Source organism: Nothobranchius furzeri, chromosome 5, assembly GCF_043380555.1.
Source record: "Nothobranchius furzeri strain GRZ-AD chromosome 5, NfurGRZ-RIMD1, whole genome shotgun sequence".
Lineage (NCBI taxonomy): Eukaryota > Metazoa > Chordata > Actinopteri > Cyprinodontiformes > Nothobranchiidae > Nothobranchius > Nothobranchius furzeri.
The window spans coordinates 59,162,152-59,182,354 of record NC_091745.1 but is presented as its reverse complement, the minus strand read 5'-3'; the positions used below and the strand labels follow the sequence as shown (position 1 = coordinate 59,182,354).

General features: G+C 43.4%; 1 protein-coding gene across 2 annotated transcripts in view; it reads left to right on the top strand.

The window, feature by feature from the left end:
• The window catches only part of LOC107378893 (CREB-regulated transcription coactivator 2), a 37,955-nt gene that overhangs the window by 14,399 nt on the left and 3,353 nt on the right, over positions 1 to 20,203 (top strand). For both annotated transcript variants that reach the window (XM_054740699.2, XM_054740698.2), the window contains 9 exons: positions 2,787 to 2,813; positions 9,868 to 9,947; positions 10,030 to 10,079; positions 10,229 to 10,488; positions 14,626 to 15,074; positions 17,289 to 17,549; positions 17,616 to 17,789; positions 18,849 to 18,920; positions 19,141 to 19,339. In XM_054740699.2, coding sequence (XP_054596674.2) covers positions 2,787 to 2,813; positions 9,868 to 9,947; positions 10,030 to 10,079; positions 10,229 to 10,488; positions 14,626 to 15,074; positions 17,289 to 17,549; positions 17,616 to 17,789; positions 18,849 to 18,920; positions 19,141 to 19,339 — 1,572 coding nt within the window. The remainder of the gene's footprint in view (positions 1 to 2,786; positions 2,814 to 9,867; positions 9,948 to 10,029; positions 10,080 to 10,228; positions 10,489 to 14,625; positions 15,075 to 17,288; positions 17,550 to 17,615; positions 17,790 to 18,848; positions 18,921 to 19,140; positions 19,340 to 20,203) is intronic.

Here is a 20,203-nt window from a genome sequence, read left to right as displayed (position 1 = left end):
ACGTTAAAACGTTAATTCATCAATCATGGTTATATGAATATACTGAGATTTAACATTAAATCAACAAATACTCATTTGGTGTAATTTAAGATCGGAAATGAATCATTACAGGATATTTATTCATTTTAACACATCAATGATTAATGCACACAACACATATTTATACACTTTGGACACATTGTTCATTCAACAAAAGATGATTACATGAAGTTTTAAAAGAGAGTCATTTATGGCTCAAGGAGGTCTCGTCTTCTGCATGAGGCCTTGAGCAAAGATATTATGGTTTCCTTGTTCGGTAACAAGGCCTTGTGCAGTGCTTTCTTGATGGGGTGTTTGTGTCTGCAAATTAAAAAGTTAATTTCTGGTCATTAGTGATGTAAATACTGGCCTTTGAGTACGCTACATAGACAGTTAGATCCCATAGGACTACTACTAAAAGGGCTCCACACTAGCATCGGCTCTACTGTGCCTGGACTAGGTTTAGTGTTCCCACCTGGGTAGTCTTGAATTTTACTTCGCTCAATCAGTATTTTTTCCAGCCCTCCTCCCAAGGTGGTCTGCTTCGGGCTGAACTGGTCCAACACACCCACTCCCACCTGGTTGACCGGCTCGAGTTCACGCTTCCCACATGCACAATTCGTTAATCTGGCTGCTGTAGAGGAAACATGCGTTTGACTTAAGCTGTCTGTCTGAGGAGCACGCACGCACGCACGCACACACACACACACACACACACACACACACACCTCTCTTTCATAGTGAGGACCCTCCATTGACTTCCATTCATTTTTGTGATTTCACCATGCCTAACCCATACCCCAACCCTAACCAACGCTGATCTATTCCTAACCTTAACTAAAACTTAATTCACACTATATCTCTAACTGGTATTGTAAGCTTCTGGTAAGCTTCTAAAAAAAGCGAGGACCAAAAAAATGTCCTCACTTTGTAGGGAAAATGGTCAAAATGGTCCTCAGTATGTAGTATGTACAAGAACACACACACACACACAGCTCCTTTTTTTTCTCTCTCGCTCTCTCTTTCCCCCCTCCCCCTCTCTACCCGTGCGTCTTTTGCCCCACCCACGTGCTCGGAGATGCGCTCATGACATCACTGATATCAGCTTCAATTTTGGTGATCGCCTACATGCTCAGTCACGTCCACATTCCTAAGGATGTGTGGGTAATCAACCCGGCTGGGTGGAGTGGAGCCGATGCTAGTGTGGAAGCCCTATAAATCAGCTGGTCAGCTAGCCATCATCATGGACCAGGAAATCTTTGCTGTGTCTATGTTCTCACTGCAGGTAAAAGCGCTTCTCGGTTAATTAACTTAATACGGGAAGAGGGTGAAATAAGAAGTAAAGTTTAGTTTTTAAAATGGCAAATGGCCTGTATTAAAAATGGTGCATTCTAGAGTCCCAGAACTGGCAAAAAAACTACATGGAAAATATTGAACTAGCTCCTCTTAAGATAACCGGCTAGCAGAGCTTCTGACTGAGTTTATGTGCAGCAGCAAATCAACTATCCTGATTAACAAGGTTATAAAAGCTCATAAATGAAAAATCACTTTGATGTGTGGGGGAACTTTTCCAGGCCCTCTTTAGCAGGGTGGGACTGGGAGGAGAGTGCTGTAGCCTTTTAGCTGGAAGCTAACCGGAGCCTGGGGCTGACGTCACCACCCGGTGGAACACTAGCGACATGGAGGTAGGTGGGTTGGTTCACCGGCACGTGTCGGAGTCAGCCCGGTTATTATCAGCTGCTTAACGACACCGAGCGGACTCACGTTCCCGTTTGAAAGCAGCGCTGATTCCAGAAACCTCAGCACAAAGTGCGTTCATTAATCTGAGCCAGCATGACGAACAAGGGAAGCAAGCGGCAGCGGGAAAACGGGGGCGGAGCGGAGCAGAGATTGTGGAATTTTGGGGTAAGGGTCTACGTAGGGGGCGGGCGTATTACGTGAACGGACCCATCTGATTGGCCGCATATCAGAAGGGCTACATTTGATTGGTCAAATAATACTTCCGCGTAAAAAACAGAGCTGGTTTACAAAAAGTTGATGTATGACACGGATGGAAATGTTTGAACCAAACATTTATCACCGTTTTTTACGTGCTTTGCGATGGGCCTATTGCACGTCCTGTTATCGCAATGACGATAATTTTTCGATATATTGTGCAGCCCTAATTCATATATTTATATTTTAAAGACTTAATTGTCCATGAGAAAGGTCACCAACATATATCAACCGAGGTACGTCCTTAAACGCTCAAACGCGCTCTGTGATTAACGTCTATACGTAAGCGGTAGTCTAACGCTGTTGATTAGTGCTGACCGGCGCTCGGTTCATGTTGCATTAAGCTCTATAGGACGGGGTGGGCTTAGTAATTAAAGGCTTTTTCTTACAATACATCACAGAACATAAGACAATCACTTTTATGGATTTCTGAAAAATCATACGTAATTCCTGAAAAGGGAAAACAACAAATAGCAGCTTTAAGACCTGCATTGTGAATGTAGCCTAAAAGCTCTCTCCATCCGGATCCTGCTGTTGTTGGGATCTTCAAGGAATGTTGGAGCATCGTAAGTGAAGCTTTAGGCATGAGTATCACTGCCATGTTTGCATATCTACTCGGTAATCACACCACCTTCTGACAAGTAATGAACCTACAAATGCAACTGCTGTATAAACAGAACTGTTTGGATGAGCACACTGTAATGTTGCTGTATGGATGTTTAATCGTGCTGCAGCAGCTGATGAGTCTAACTCCCGTCTGTTTGATGTTGCAGGTCAGAGCGACGGGGAGAGTCGAAGAAGTAAGTAAAACTCAGATGTCAGAAACTGAATCTGCTGTTTTTTTTGTTACTCAGCATCAGCATGAAGTTCATTCTCTTGTGCATCAGACAGAGACCAATTATTCATCTGCTATGAGGTCATGACCTCAGCACAAACGACTATTTTATTAGTCGACTAATCGTGTGTCGTGCGTTCAATCATACACACACGGATACTCACCTTTTCGAAGGTCGTCTCGTATTTCCTTTCCATCATGGTGGTGAAATGTGATTGGCCTGGTAAATAGTTGTCATAGTAGTCTGGGTTGAACTTCTTGACCATGATCGCCGGCCGTTGACGGGGCCTCATGCCCTTTACCAGCATGTTCAAAATGGCCTCGGTCAGGATTTTTGCGGTGTGCACGTGTTTGGCCTTGTAAGAAACTTGTCCAGTGCTCTCTTTTAGCACTGTAACGTGACGGGATAAAATAAATCCTTAGCATTTGCAACATTAGAGCGAATACGTGACATACATACGTGTTCTACACATGTAATCGCCATCACTATAGTTGTTGCTACACCTACGATGTTAGCGGCTAAGAGGTAAACTTACAGAGGCGACTCTACGTTCTACACCGTCATGTGCTTCCTTTTAAGATGCTTGTGCATCGCCAATGTGCTCCTGTGAAACAAGAGTTTCACATTACAAAGTTTGAACTCTACTTGCTTCTCGATTGTTTTAATACAATGCTCCCAAACCTTTGAGCTCTGTTGCCGACTCGCCATGATGCGTTATTTCTCTGGTGATTCTGATCCAAATGCTGAGCTTGAGTGGCACTATTGCACATGTAACTCGACTTATGTAAGCAGCGGCTGACACGGATGGCGACTAGTGCACATGTGCGTTGCGCAGACAGGCAGCAAACGCCGATTTGTGCCGTAGCAGGCGAGATTTTAAAAATGCTCATACAATGAACGATGCGTCGACTATTTTTTGGTCAACGTCGTCGTGACTAATCGTGGCAGCCCTAGACCTCAGCAACAACTTTTTCACAAAGGTTCAAATATAACATTTAACTTCATCAGCTCTAAATCAGATCTGTCAAGGCATCAGGATGATCCTAAACCTCCCAGCTGATTTCATTTTATCCACAATATTACCAGTAATCATTTCTTGTCCAGAGAAAAAAATCTGTCTCGTTAAGCTAAATTCATGATGCATCCTCAACTCAGGATTAGACTTCCTCTTTTTGGGCCTCACAGCTCTCTGTAGCTGTTTCCTAACTATGCTGGGGAACAGATGGGATAAACAAAGCTCCAGTCGGCAGCCATGGTGAGAAGGCTCGCCAAAACACAAACAAACATCACCAAATAATTAAAGCCACAAAGCCAAAAGCAAAGTTTAAAGCAAAACATTGACCCAGAGGTTTCCTGATCGAGCAGACGCGTGAGAATACAAGTAATGACCGCTTAAGAGACAGAACAAGATAGTGGGTAGTGCTAGTGGCTAACTACTAGCGCTATAATCAGTTATGGTGTGCTTCTTCAAAAATTCATAATTGTTTGTTTGCATGTTAATGCAGGTATTATTAGATTATTTTCCTCAGCTCTACTGAGCACCCCAGCTAAACAAACCAACACACTGCCCACAACTTGCTCTGATTGGTTCATCAGTGTGTCTGTCATGCCAACAGAAGCAGACTAGCAAATGGAGTGACTCGGCTGAATAGAAAAAAACATGTGAGGCCGTAGACATTTCCAGAAATAATGGCACAGACGGGTGATGGAATGCGAAGAGACGATTATACGATCTCCGAGCTTTGGTAGATCGTTATCACTCTATAATCCTTATGTTGTCAGATCGCACGCCCCTAACCTATGTAATCACTGTCCATCCTCTCCTAACCAACTTGGTCTGGCCACTCTAAATTAATCTCTAAAACAATAAACTTGGGCTGTCCCTCTGATGGACTCAATTCTGAGCCTATCCATCCTCATCATTCCCAAAGGGAATCTCAACATCTTGATTTCTACAACCTCTAGTTCTCCTCCTGTATTTTCCTCATTGCTTCTGTTTCCTTCTAAATAACTCTATTTAGCCCCTACTAGCCACTAGCTCTGACTAGCCACTAACTCAGACTAGTCATTTGCTCTAACTAGCTCTTAGCTTCAAACTGCCATTAGTTGACTGACTAGTCATTAGCTCTCTGACTAGCCATTAGCCCTTACTGGCCATTAGCTTCAAATTGCCATTAGTTAACTGTCTAGTTATTAGCTCTCTGACTAGTCATTAGCTCTGAACAGCCGTTATCACTTACTAGCCATTAGCCCTGACTAGCACATTTGTCTAGATAGATGTAAAACTAGAGGTGTTTCTCAAAGTAAAGGAACCTTGCCTTGATGTCTTGGCCCTGCCCCAATCGCCTAGGAGATACGTCATCGGGAGCCGCCAAGACGTGTTCCAATGTTCATGTTCTACCGAGGCATGTGTTCTCCGTTTGTTAGCCGTTTAGCTAGCTGAGCAAGGATACACAGGAGGTGTCTTGTAGCCTAGCCTTGGTCAAAAATTACCCAGAATACACCGCAGTATTTTCAAAAAGGACAGCGGATCAGAAGCCAGCAGCTACTTCGGGGGCAATTTTCACGTTTTAAAGTAAGTCAACTAATTTTAAATGTTTTTAGATCCAAAGAAGTTATCTATTGTTGGTTACTTGCTTAGTAGTTGCAGCTTTGGTGGCTAGCGGGTAGTAACTCACTTATATTTTTAATTTAATAAACATATACCGTACACAGTTTAAAAAGTAAAAGGCTTGTTATATATTTATATTGAAACTAATACATATAAAATATAATGTTATCTCCCGTGTCACGTGACGTTACGTGACCGTCGTGGAAGCCGCGGTCACGTGATGCAAGTCTGTTCCATTTAACCATTTTCTTTGACCAAGGAAGGACAGTGTCCTCGTAAGTAAGGCACCTGACCTCACAAGACATCGCCTCGCAAGGCTAGGAGCCTTGACATTGAGAAACAACCTAGGTCTCTGAACTGAAGCTGTTCAGAAACCTAGCACAAACCAAGCAAGCACAAAGGGTTGGAATTGGGTCGATTAATAATTTGAGCATGAGAAGAAGTCGAGAGTGGGAGTGGAAGTGGGGGGTTGTCACGGACTTGGAGTAGATGAAAGCTCTAAACAAGAGAACACTCAGAGAGAAATAAGAACAACATATTGGGAGCTTGGGAGAAAGCTTTTGTTTACCTTTTAAGTTAATGGTTTTTCTTGTTTGCTTCATTTATCTGCTCCTCCCCAGAGACACAGTGGACATAAGGAGATAACAAAAGTCAAAATGTCGTCAAAGGACAATTAGTGGAAGGATTAGTTAGCTGGTTAGTGAAGGAGATTCATCAGCTAGGTACAGTCAGGTCCATAAATATTGGGACATCGACACAATGCTAACATTTTGGGCTCTATACACCACCACAATGGATATCAAGTGAAACGAACAAGATTTGCTTCAACTGCAGACTGTCAGCTTTTATTTGAGGGTATTTACATCCAAATCAGGTGAACGGTGTAGGAATTACAACAGTTTGCATATGTGCCTCCCACTTGTTAAGGGACCAAAAGTAATGGGACAATTGGCTTCTCAGCTGTTCCATGGCCAGGTGTGCGTTGTTTCCTCATTATCCCAATTACAATGAGCAGATAAAAGGTCCAGAGTTCATTTCAAGTGTGCTATTTGCATTTGGAATCTGTTGCTGTCAACTGTCAAGATGAGATCCGAAGAGCTGTCACTATCAGTGAAGCAAGCCATCATTAGGCTGAAAAAACAAAAGAAACCTATCAGAAAGATAGCAAAAACATTAGGTGTGGCCAAAACAACAGTTTGGAACATTCTCAAAAAGAAGGAACGCACCGGTGAGCTCAGCAACACCAAAAGACCCAGAAGACCACGGAAAACAACTGTGGTGGATGACCAAAGAATCCTTTCCCTAGTGTAGAAAACACCCTTCACAACAGTTGGCCAGATCAAGAACACTCTCCAGGAGGTAGGTGTATCTGTGTCAAAGTCAACAATCAAGAGAAGACTCCACCAGTGTGAATACAGAGGGTTCACCACAAGATGTAAACCATTGGTGAGCCTCAAAAACAGCAAGGCCAGATTAGAGTTTGCTAAACAACATCTAAAAAAGCCTTCACAGTTCTGGAACAACATCCTATAGACAGATGAGACCAAGATCAACTTATACCAGAGTGATGGGAAGAGAAGTGTATGGAGATGGAAAGGAACTGTTCATGATCCTAAACATACCACCTCATCAGTGAACTTGGTGCTGGAAGTGTCATGGCGTGGGCATGTATGGCTGCCAGTGGAACTGGTTCTCTTGTATTTATTGATGATGTGACTGCTGACAAAAGCACGATGAATTCTGAAGTGTTTCGGGCAATATTATCTGCTCATATTCAGCCAAATGCCACAGAACTCATTGGATGGTGCTTCACAGTGCAGATGGACAATGACCCAAAGCATACTGCAAAAGCAACCAAAGAGTTTTTGAAGGGAAAGAAGTGGACTGTTTTGCAATGGCCAAGTCAGTCACCTGACCTGAATCTGATTGAGCATGCATTTCATTTGCTGAAGACAAAACTGAGGGGAAAATGTCCCAGGAACAAGTAGGAACTGAAGACTGTTGCAGTAGAGGCCTGGCAGAGCAACACCAGGGATGAAACCCAACATCTGGTGATGTCTATGTGTTCCAGACTTCAGGCTGTAATTGACTGCAAGGATTTGCAACCAAGTATTGAAATGTATAAGTTTGATTTATGGTTCTTATTCTGTCCCATTACTTTTGGTCCCTGAACAAGTGGGAGGCACATATGCAAACTGTTGTAATTCCTACACCGTTCACCTGATTTGGATGTAAATACCTCAAATAAAAGCTGACAGTCTGCAGTTAAAGCACATCTTGTTCGTTTCACTTGATATCTATTGTGGTGGTGTATAGAGCCAAAAATGTTAGCATTGTATCGATGTCCCAATATTTATGGACCTGACTGCAGCTATCATTAAATCCTAATTCAGCCCACAGCCTTCTGTTGGAGTTATTATTATCAGTAAATATAAAATAAATATCCAACCTTTTTATTGGAAGTTTGTGTTTCATCACACTTCTGAAATGAGACCCTTGGGTTCTAACAAAATAACAAACCAGGCCAGACATGTTGTTTCATGTTATTTTTTACATTGATCTTATTTCATTGATTTTAGACTTAGTTTGTAAAGCTTAACTTGTTTAAGTTGTTGATTTAAAAACAATAATTTTAATATAAATAAACAACCTGTTAAAAAGCAGTAAAATGTAGGAAATTACATCTACTTACTAAAATATTTCTGTGGGAGACCCCCAAATCCCACTTTTGCCTTCAGAGCTGCCTTAACCCTTCGTGGCATAGATTCAACAAGGTACTGGAAACATTCCTCAGAGACTTTGGTCCATATTGACTTGATAAAGAGCTCACGTCACCCCTCTGTTCATTGAGCTCCACTGGCTACCGCTAGCAGCACGCATCAAATTCAAATTGCTAACACTAGCATACAAAGTCCGAGATGGTATGGCTCCCATCTACCTGAATCCTCTTGCAAAGGTTTACGTCTCGGCCCGGCCGCTCCGGTCATCACAGGATCGTCGGCTAGCAGTGCCTACACCACACTCAGGACAATCCAGACTCTTCTCATGCATCGTTCCACAAATGTGGAATGACCTACCAAGCACTACCAGAACAGAGGCTTCCTTTTCAATTTTCAAGAAACTCCTGAAGACCCTGCTCTTCAGAGAGCATCTTCTAAACTAGCACCCGTCCCCCCTCTCTACTGTCCACTCCTTGTTCCCTCCTCTCCACGATTGATGTCAAGTTGTTGTTGTTATTGTTAGCCTCAAGGGCAACATGTCGATTATCACTTGTAAGTCGCTTTGGACAAAAGTGTCTGCTAAATACATAAACATAAACCACCAGCCTGAACCGTTGATGCAAGGCATGATAGATCCATGCTTTCATGTTCTGACCCTACCATCTGGATGTTGCAGCAGAAATCGAGACTCATCAGACCACGGAACATTTTTTCAATCTTCTATTGTCCAATTTTGGTGAGCCTGTGTGAATCATAGCCTCAGTTTCCTGTTCTTGGCTGACAGGAGTGGTACTCGGTGTGGCCTTCTGCTGCTGTAGACCATCTACCTCAAGGTTCTACATGCTGTGAATTCAGAGATGCTCTTCAGCATACCTTGGTTGTAACGAGAGGTTATTTGAGTTACTGTTGCTTTTCCATCAGCCTAAACCAGTCTGGCCATTCTCCTCTGACCTCTAGCATCAACAAGGCATTTTCGCCCACAGAACTGTTGCTCACTGGATGTTTTCCCTTTTTCTGACCATTCTCTGTAGACCCTAGAGATGGTTGTGTGTGACAGTCTCAGGAGGTCTGAAGTTCTTGAAATACTCAGACCAGCCCGTCTGGCACCAACAACCATGCCACGTTCAAGGTCACTTAAATCACCTTTGTTTTCCGTTCCGAAGCTGTTTGAACTGCAGAAGATTGTCTTGACCATGTCAACATGCCTAAATGCATTGAGTTGCCACCATGTGATTGGCTGATTAGTCATTTGTGTTAATGTTTATGTTTACGTTTATGTATTTAGCAGACGCTTTTGTCCAAAGCGACTTACAAGTGATTATCGGTATGATGCCCTTGAGGCTAACAACAACAATAACAACAACTTGACCTCAATCATGGAGAGGAGGGAACAAAGGAGTGGACGGTAGAGGGGGGGGGACGGGTGCAGGGAGGGTGCTAGTTTAGAAAATGCTCTCTGAAGAGCAGGGTCTTCAGGAGTTTCTTGAAAATTGAAAAGGAAGCCGCTGGTAACGAGCAGTTGGACAGGTGTTCCCAATAAAGTGGCCAGTGAGTGTATTTGGAATGGTTTGCCAGGCTAGCTCTGGAGCATACAGGTGTGTGTTAACATTAGGAAAGACAGTGACTCGAGAGAACCCTTTCAGGTGAACTTCCATATTTACAGATCATTCCTTATTTTGTCCCTCAGTGTTCCCATACCCAGTTCCTCCCATTGAAGAGAATGTTCTGGATGAAGGCAAGCTGCTGAAGCCCTGGGATTCCACCAAGGTAAAGTTACTAAGGTTATGGTTACCTGCCCGTTAGGCTCTCTCTCTTTGTCTTGAACAAACTGAATCGTTTTTGTCCTCAGCTGCCTCTGTTGTCGTCCAGACCGAGGTCGTGTGAAGTTCCAGGCATCAAGTGAGTCATTGTTTGAACACACGGTGTTATGACTGAACCTGTTGTTCATGGGCTCAATGTCACGTGACCTTCTATTACTGGTTTTTGAAATTAAACATTGTCTTCAGATGTCTACAGCAGCACGTGACTTAAATTTGGCTTTATTGCAGTGTTTTTACGCCCCCGGAGCAGCCGTCTACACCTGTCCAAGGCACACCCCCTGTCCCCAACACTGGTGGCTCACTGCCCGACCTGTCCAGCCTCCACTTTCCCTCCCCACTGCCAACGCCGCTGGACAGGGATGAGCCTGGTTACCCAGGATCCTCTGCTGTGAGTGGTGGCAGCAGCACAGGGAACCTGGCCTCCACTCTGACCCAGCTGGGCATCAACGCACCTGGAAGCAGCAGCAGCTTCCACCAGCCATCAGCAGGTACACGTCAGCCTGAGCTGCCTCCTGTCAGTTGTTTTCTAAATTATCAGATAGAAATGTACTGCATAATAATGACCAGCTCATACCTGTTACCCGTGGTTTCTGCAAGCAGAACCGTCTCTAAATTTTTCTCTTAAATTAACTTTGTCGTTTTTAAACGCTGTTAATCATCAGTGACCAAAAGAGTCAAAACATTTAGTCCAAAGAAACTCAGAGGAGAGAAAACCAAACTTATAAGGAGGTCTGTGATTAAATGCCACAGCGGCTCCAGCTGCACAGCAATTAAAGGTGTGGTTGACTGATCAGATTATAGTCACAATCGGTCATTCTGAGTTTTTCAATCAGGATGACCATGAAAATAGTCTCCTACACCTATCTCCTGCATTAGCTCCTAATAGAAAATAGATGGTGAAAATCCTCACAGATCCACGTCACACTGTGAAATAACATTCATGGACTCACTGATCTTGACTCACAAAGTGTAATGCTGTTGTTTCAACATCCAGGAATCGGCAACGTATGTCTCAGCTAGTTTAAGCTAACTGTTAGCATTAGCAACTTAACATGACAGAACTCCTCCAGGCTTGTGTTATGTGTGGAGATAAAACATCCATGTTACAAGTCAGTGGTAGAGTCGCGTTTCTGTTATCCAGTCTAGGGCGAGATTTCCAAACATCAGGAAATAAGACTCAAAATTCAGTCGTCAGAAGCTCAGGTGTGATGTCGCAGACGTGGCCTGTTGAGACAATGGTTTGTTTGCTTTTTTGTGCCCCGAGTTCTGCCTGCAAGGCAGTCATTCCTTCTGGAGACCACTGCAAATGTATTGATTAAATGAGCAATCCACACCTTTTAAAGAAAACACAACTTCTAAAGAAACTATTCACAACCATCAGAGCTTCATTTTCTGGTTCCTTCAATCAAACAAGTTTGGTTGTCCATCTTAGGGACTGGAAGCTTCTAACAGCCTGGGCTTGGATGTCAGTCCAATGCCTTTTTAACCTGGCCATCCAGACCCATTGCTCCCTATAAGGAAGCATTGGGTCTGGGAACTCTCCCATTCAAATAACCCCACCGCCTGAAAATTCTAAACTAGCCAATCTGGGCTAAGCAGCATACGTCGCACACCGCGACGCTCGGTTTCTCATAAACGGTGAAGAGATCATCTGAAGTTCACTGAGGCTCTTTCTTCTGTTCTAAATGACTTGGACGTGTCTTTAAAACTACAACAATAAAAAGCCTTTCTTCCAGACGCCATTTTCGACTACAGCTAAAAAACTACAGCGTAGCGCGGTACAGTCGGCATTATCACCTTTTCTGAGCTGGCTAGTCCCGCTCCTCATGTGCCTCTCTACCTGTGAGTAACCAGACTAGTTCTCTGTGTAGAAATAAGTAGAGGATGAGTCTGACATGCAAGGCTAATGCCTTTTCAACCCCACACACACTTTTTTTTTCTTCTTTTAAAGAAAAATTTCTTAAAGAGGGTGTGTGTGTATGTGTGTTGTAGATGGTTTGACTGGATCCTGAATAAAGTCTGAATTTTGTAGAGGAAGTGTGTGGGTGTGTGCTCTATACCTCAGCCGTCACTTTGGAGGATGTTGTGTGTGATCGGTTAAAGCACATCATCATGTTTAATCACTTGTGAGGTGACTGAAGCAACCACAGACAGGAAGCTGTTGTCAGCTCAGCATCAGACTGCAGGAGCATCCGAGGCTGATCCCGGATCAGTTTCAGGTTGAAGCACATGTGGTGATAAAGAGCGAGGGGCAGACCCAGCTGAAACAGCCACTCTTACTTTTAATATTCCACTGTTGTTTTTATTCCTGTTTAAGCTTGTGAAACCTTCTGGTCCATCTGTGCACCGTCTGGTTTTAGATCTTGTTTCTGTTTGTGGACCTGCTCAGTTGATTCAAATGTAACCTTTTCTAACCCTAACCCTTTTCCAACAATTCCTATCTGGAGGCTCTGGAGGATCCTTCTCCTTGACGTTGGTGGGACTCCACCAGCAGCTTCAAACACCTGCTTACCGCTTTAAGGCATTTCAGGGAAATATGAAAGGTTCTCATTAGGGATGCACCAAAATCAAAATAGTTGGCCAAAACTGAAAATCAATGAACCAAGGCCGAAAATCGAAACACCAAAATAAATCATTTCAGTAATTAGAACCATAGAATTTGTGGCTATGATGTGTACTAACCTCACTAAAATAAATCAATTACAAAACTATGAAAATGTTCATTTAGCACTGGCATAACAACAATGCACAATATAAAATAAAACTAAATAAAATGTTTCACTTGACCGCATTTTGTGTACATTAAATAATATCCATCCATCCATTTTCGGTCATTTATCCGAGGTCGGATTGCGGGGGCAGCTCCTCTGGGGGAATCCTAAGACGTTCCCTGGCCAGCCGAAATGCATAAGTCCCTCCAGCGTGTCCTGGGTCTTCTTTTAGGTCTTCTCCCGGTTGGACGTGCCTGGAAAACCTCACCGGGAAGCGTCCAGGAGACATCCTGACCAGATGCCCAAGCCACCTAAACCGGCTCCTCTTAATGTGGAGGAGCAGCGGGTCTACTCATAACCCCTCCCAGATGACCAAGCTTCTCACCCTACCTCTAAGGGAGAACCCAGCCACCCTGTGGAGAACGCTCATTTCAGCCACTTGTATCTGCAATCTCGTTCTTTCGGTCTCTACCCAAAGCTCATGACCCTAGGTGAGCGTTGGAACGGAGATGACCGGTAAATCTAGAGCTTTGCCTTCAGGCTCAGCTCTTACTTCACGGTACAACACCCGTATCACTGCAGACGCAGTGTTATTAGAACATTATTATTAATAAATAATAATAAATTATAAATGTGCAGGCTTATAACTGAAAGGCCTGCTAAGACTGTAAAAATAACCCTTTATGCACCAGAGTGGCGATATTGCGTTTAACGAGCCACAGCTGCAAATATTATCCTTCATGAAGTTATTACTTTACACCAGAATATAGTGGAGATGTGTAAATTCAATCTGAGCAACACTTTTGGGTGTTTCTATTGAGATTTTCAGAGTTTATAGAGTTTGAAAACTGCCTCTCGTCTGGACGAATATTATTATTTATTAGAGAGGAGAAACTTGCAATGCTGACAAGTCTGCTCTTTGCCTAGTAATGGCTGACTCTGATTCTGATTTTGAAGAGTAATATTCATCCTCTGATGATGATATTCACTCATCCACTGAGGAAGAAGGTGGCATTGCTGCTACGCGCATCAACAGTCTGTGGGCTTCATGTGGATCACACATGATCCAAAGCTTATTTCACCATGTTCAGGACATGGTGATGTAGAAAGGATGCTAAAAACATTGCTAACAAATGTAGTGGGAATGTAAAAGAAGGGAAAATGGCCAGGCAGATGTGGTAGATGTGAAACTGAAAGTAAAAAGTGTGTTACGTAATTGATATGAACATGCCAGCGATCGTAATAAAACAGCATTACTAAATGGGGGGGAAACTTTACTTTAGGAATCGGCACAAATTGACAATTTTTATGAAGCAGAAAGAAACTAAAACAGGGTTCGCCTGACAGCCTCTTTTGGCTTTGTTGTTTCGACGATGTAGGTGTTTTGGCCAAAAATTGAAAATGCTCTTTTGGGTCATTTTCGGTCGATAATTTTCGGTGCATCTCTAGTTTTTATCTCAACGGAGATCCTTTGTCTTTCACACGTTGTTTGAACATGTACGTCTGTTTAAGGATGTGGAACAACCTTTCAACAATTTCCTTTAATTGGACTCACCTGAAAAACTAATGATCACAGGTGTCTAAGGTTGTTTTCAGTGATCCAAAGAGCCCTGAGCTGTAGTAAGAGTTTAAATGAGAAACAAAAAATCATGCCATCAAAAGAAATTTTAAAAAGTAATCATTTGGAACGCAGCATTTTTTAGTTCAGGCTCTGAATTTGTTGACTACATCCCCACTGGGAATGTTTGTGAGACACGTCACGGAGAATGGAGGGTCACGCTAGAAAGCTGCGCCCCTCTGAGCAGGAAGTGCGACAAATAAATCAAAAGTTGATTGTTTTTAAGGTGTGAGGGTTTTCTGTGGTTTTATGATGATGTGTCTGGACTCAGTCTCTCCTCTTGTCTTCCTCCTAAGGACTCCTGGCGTCTCTACAGAGCACCCTCAGCAACCCCAACCTGCAGTCGTCACTAAGCAACCCCAACATCCAATCATCACTCAGCAGTCATTCTTTTTCCAACTCTCTAAGCTCCGCCTCCCTGCAGTCGTCGCTAAGCAACCCATCACTGCAGTCATCACTCAGCTCCTCCCCCTCCCTGCCGTCCTCCCTCAGCAGCCAATCACTGCACTCGTCCCTCAGTAACTCCTCCCTCCAGTCTGGCAATAGCTATAGCGGAGTGGGCGGGGTAGGTTCAGGCTCCTACACACCAATGCTCACTGGTCAGGGCCAGCCATCACTCAGCACGTCGCCACGGAGACGAGCCCAGCTGTTACCCCTCATCCTGCCTGTGGGAGGAGAGTCACGGAGGCATCACTCCAAACAGTTCTCCCCCACCATCTCCCCCACTCTGTCCTCCATATCTCAGGTAAGAACACACCTGCAGTTTGGTTTAAATCTCAGCTCAGAGCTGGAATTTTTATTGAATTTAATGTTCTGGTTTCCATAGAAACCATGTAATGCCACCGGTCACTTTGAGTTGCACGTGTATTTTCTTCAACCCTATCACCTGCTTTAGCCACAGGAAGGAAAAAGACGGGAAAAGAATGGGGTCAGAAAAAGCCCGTCTCTTCTACGTCACATGGACTATTAGCTTCCATGGCCCCGCCCACCTGGGCTTCTACCTGGTACAGGAGGCACTACAGGACAGCAGATTAATTTCTAACTGTTTATTGCAACTTCAAGCATTATGTTCATCACCATGAATGTTTTGCTATTTTAGGAGAAAGTGAAAGTTTACATTCAGATGTTGCCAACGATCAGGAAGCAGTAGTTGTTCTATTTCCTCTTCGTTCTCTGAGTCAGGATCACATAAATGAGCTTATCAGTAAAGACATTAGCGTCGGATTACCAGTGATGGGCAAGTTACTTCTAAACTGTAATGCATTATTTATTACTTGTTACCCTCATTTTAAAGTAATTCATTACATTACAGTATTACTGATTTTAAAATGTACGGCATTACACTACTTTTGCATTACTTTAAGTTACTTTCACCAAAACAGCTTCAATATGAATCTGGTAATCTGACGCTCAGTGAGCTCATCATGACATACATGTGGAAAGTGATGTGGTGTCTGAGCTAGGATTGCTGTTAAAAACTGTCAGATATAATAACAGTGCTTTAAAATGATTGTTTATTAAATAAAAGCAACAACAATCTGTACTCTCAGCACGCTGCCATCTTATGTTATCTGAGCAGGGAGTGAGGTGGTGGGGGCTCCAAGCCTATATTTACCTTGGTCCCCAAATGCCTTGATACGGCCCTGGATGTGGGACTGACTTCTGGGGTGATCTGATTCTATCACATGTATAAATATTAAATGCTTATGTGTATTATTGCTTTTCACTGGTAAAAATGTGTATTGGGGATAAATCTGCCTACTTTTTTCTTTTCAAGCACTTTGTTTTGTTTTCTTTATTTCATTTGAATAATTTCCGGCCCTTTCTCTCTAACCTTCCTGCATGCTGCATGTTTTCACCGTCTTCCAGAAAAACTGTTTCTTAGATTTCCTACTTTCTACCTGATCAGCCAAAGGGATCTACCAAACTAAAAAAAAAAAAAAAGCTCAATATGCGCTGCGCTCCAGCAGCAATGAGTTGAAATCACCGGGGCACAGATTATGAACTCAGCTGAAAAGTACATGAAGTACCAGAGAATATGGGCTGATATAAACGATCGCAAACGAATTACTTTGTTGTGGTGGAGCGATTTTGTGAATATAACAGCGGCCGCGCACAGGACGAAGCTGGAGTATTTGAGCCATTACCGCTGCATCCTCTCTGCTCATAGAATGCCCACAAAGCTGAGTCCATAAATGATGTCATATATGTGGATACAGGATCTTTTTTCAGGCTTCCTGCAAATTGAATTTTTAGGAAACCCACATCTTGATTCTGGGTTTTAAAATGCATTGTAATTACTGCGTTACTGACAATTGTACCGAGTAAATATTACCATTTTCTTTCCCTGTAATGCCTTACATTACTCCATTACAGCAAAAAGCAATGCATTATGGTAATTAATTACTTTTATACCGCATTACTCCCAACACTGAAGATTACAGTATTCTGAGTTTTGTTTACAAAGGCAGTGGAAGAGTTGCATTGCTGTTAGCCAATCAGAGGCCGTATATAAATATATGCACATCACAAATATTAATGCGTAAGTGTCCTGTCATTTTCCTACCACCCTCCATTCTTCTGACTAACTTCTAATTCCAGAAATGGGAGCACCAGAGCTTTGTTTTCCACAGAAAACGACTCACAAGGCATTTATTTAGAAACTGGAGACCAAAGTGGATTTTTAAAGAAATGAGTGAATGAAAGCTCTTGTGTTTTGCTGTTGTGGAGCGTTCTCGGCTAGACGCCATCAGCTGGTTTGGTCTCGGATCGGAAGCCATCTTCTGTTTTGAGAGCGCTATTTAAAAACACTGGATTTGCTTAAAAATTCAGCCATGAAAACGACATGCCATTTGCCTTTTCACTTTACCCTTTAACTTTAAGGATTTAATGGGTAAAGAATTTGACCGAGTGTAATCTGAACCTTTGTTTTTCATTCTATCTGTACCCCACCCTACAGGGCATCCCGCTGGACACCAGTAAGCTGCCTCTGGACCAGCGTCTCCCCCCTTACCCACTTAGCCAGTCCCACCAGCACCAGCCACTCCCCAGCCTCGCTGGTTCTCAGCCTGGTCAGCAGCTGTCTCCTCTGGGTCAGCAGCACCACCATCATCACCAGCAACAGCCGCTCCACCTGCAGCAGCCTCGATCCACCACCCAACAGCAGCAGCTTCACCTGCAGAACCTGCGGAACCAGAACCTGCAGCAGCACTTTGGAACAGTATGTTGTGGTTGGATTCACATGTAACAAGCATGATTTCTGTTTTGATCACGCTGTTCTTTGCAGTCACAGAGGTCCATGGTACCACAGGTGAACTCTCCTGTGAAGGCTGAGACCAGGTTTGAACCATGTGTCCAGACGTCCTCTCTGTGTCACGTCAAACAGGAAGTGGAGCAGCAGCAACAGGCTGGCAGCCTCCACCAGCAGCAGCACATCAACCTGACCTCCGACTTTTACAATGTGAGTTAACCCAACCAACTTACATCTATCCTGTACCTGTAACCAGCATGCATCCAACCAATTAGGGGTGTAACTGTACGCAAAAATCGTTTTCGGTTTGGTTCCGTGTTTTGAAGAGCTCGGTTCATTAAATTTTTGGTATATTTTTATTTTATTTATTTATTTAATATCTGAAGCGGCTCCTATAGTGAGCAGAACCAGGTGCCATCACAGGCTGCTGATCTAGCACAATGTTTTTAATTATTTCACAGGTTATTTGCGCAGCTATTAGTTCTTCTTTAAAACTCGTAAGAAATAACGAGCTTCCTCCGCGCCGTATTTTTCTTTGTAGGATGAAAACTTTACATCAGTTGTTCCAGGGGGAAAGATCAGTTGTTCCAGGGGGAAAGTTCAGCAGACGTGTGTGTTTACATTTTTGCTGCTGTGTGCCTGCAGTGTGAGAGAAGGGAGGGAGGGGTGAAGCAACACTCTGTTCAGCTTCTCTACAGGCTCCGGTAGCAGCGACAGCCAGCTGGTTTTATCCGCCCTGAAATGCGTTGGTCAGAATTTACAGATCACATTTTTTAAACAGAGATTGGGCGCTTGCAGCCATCATGCGTCACACACGGAAACTCGCCTAGGAACTTTTATCTGCTGCATTTAAATCCTGCCAACAAAAATTCATAATTTAACGGAGAAAATAAACCGAATTGGTACACAAGTGAACCGAACTGAAACAGTTCAACACTCCCTCGTGAAACGCTACACCCCTACAACCAATACCCTCAACCTAAATGCATGCATCCAACCGGCCAGGACTCCCTATGAGGTTTTACATCTCAAGGGGACCTTCCTAGGTAAATAAAGAATAAATAAATAAAAATAAATCCGACCAAAACATCCAACCGACCTGCATCCAACCAACCTTTTATTGTGTATACTTTAAACATGTTAATTCTAAGATGCGTCGACTCGAACTCGTTAACCCCAACACATCAATTTAAACACATTCATTCTGTGCTGGTGTGAGATTTCCAGACCTAAGGCAGCTAAATTATTAAATGTTCTGTTTGGTTGCAGGATGCGCTGCTCAGCTCACTGCTGGACGACTCATATCTCAGTCTGCAGCTGTCAGAGAAATCCAACCAGCAGGTAAATGCGAGGTGTGACCCACACACCTGAACCCTCACCTGGGTGTGTAATTGGGCTGTACCAGGTCTAAATCATGTTGTGAGATGTTCTGTTACTGCAGCAGCAGGCTGTTTATAGATGAGACCAACAAAAACCTGAACTTTATTTTAAAATCAGCTTTTTGGGCAGAAATCTAAATACTGTCCGGTTGTATTTTTTATGGATCTCCCTTCTGTTGCAGTTCTTAGCTGATAACCAGGCTGATGTTCTGTCTCTGAACCACGTCGACCTGAGCAGCAGCACCACTGACAAGAACCAGTTCCCTTCGAACAACCATGGGATGCTGGATCTGCAAGGGCCCGGGAACCCGCATCTGCTCAACAGTCAGAACTACTGCTCCGAAGATGGCCGACACAACGTACCCAATATCATCCTGACAGGTACCACCTAGGACCAGAACCACTTTGCATCCATCTGAGCTCTCCTTCTGATGGCTGCTATTAGTTTATTTATTGAATTAAAGGTGTAGTATGTAAGAGTGAGAAAATCCCAAAAGAATGTTTCAGTCATTGTGGAAGGAAGGTTTTACTGAAACATATTTCATATCCAGCTGGCCGCGGGGATTATCAGGTTTCCTTCTTTCAAAACAAAGGAGGGACTGTTTACCATCAGTGAGTGAGGGGTTGCCGTGTCTCCTGCGAGCTAATACTGCAGCGCCAACAATTGTAATTTGAAGACGACCCGCAAAAAGCTTGAGTTGTTTTAAGTGTTTGCAGTTACCAAATTTTACCACAGGCTGTCATTTTTACTTAATTTCTACATAATACACCTTTAAAAATAAAGAAAGGTTCTGGTGATTTGGACCAGAAACATGTTCATTTCAGCTGAAAAACCTTCAGCCCAGTTAATGTTTTCTTAACAGGACGTGTTCAGAACCGCTAACAGAACAAACACCACTACGACTAAAACAGCTGTTTTAATCTTCACCAGTACCAAGTCACGAAAATAATCCAGACACATGGAATCTAACCCTCAGAGATCAAAGGTCAGCTGCTTTTGGCTCTCTGAGGTTCCTCTGAATATCTTTAGGAGGAATATTTACATTTTAGACAAATAAATTGGAGGATCCAGCTGATCTCCCATCCCAGCAGGTGTGGAGAAGAAGTCCAGCCAACAAGTCCAAAGTGTCCCTTAATGTGGACTAGATCTTCAGTTCTGGCCAGTGACCGAACCCTCCCCTCTGGAGGATCTAACCGGAGGCGTGTATTATAACCAGGACTAGTTCTGCTGTGGTTCTAACATGT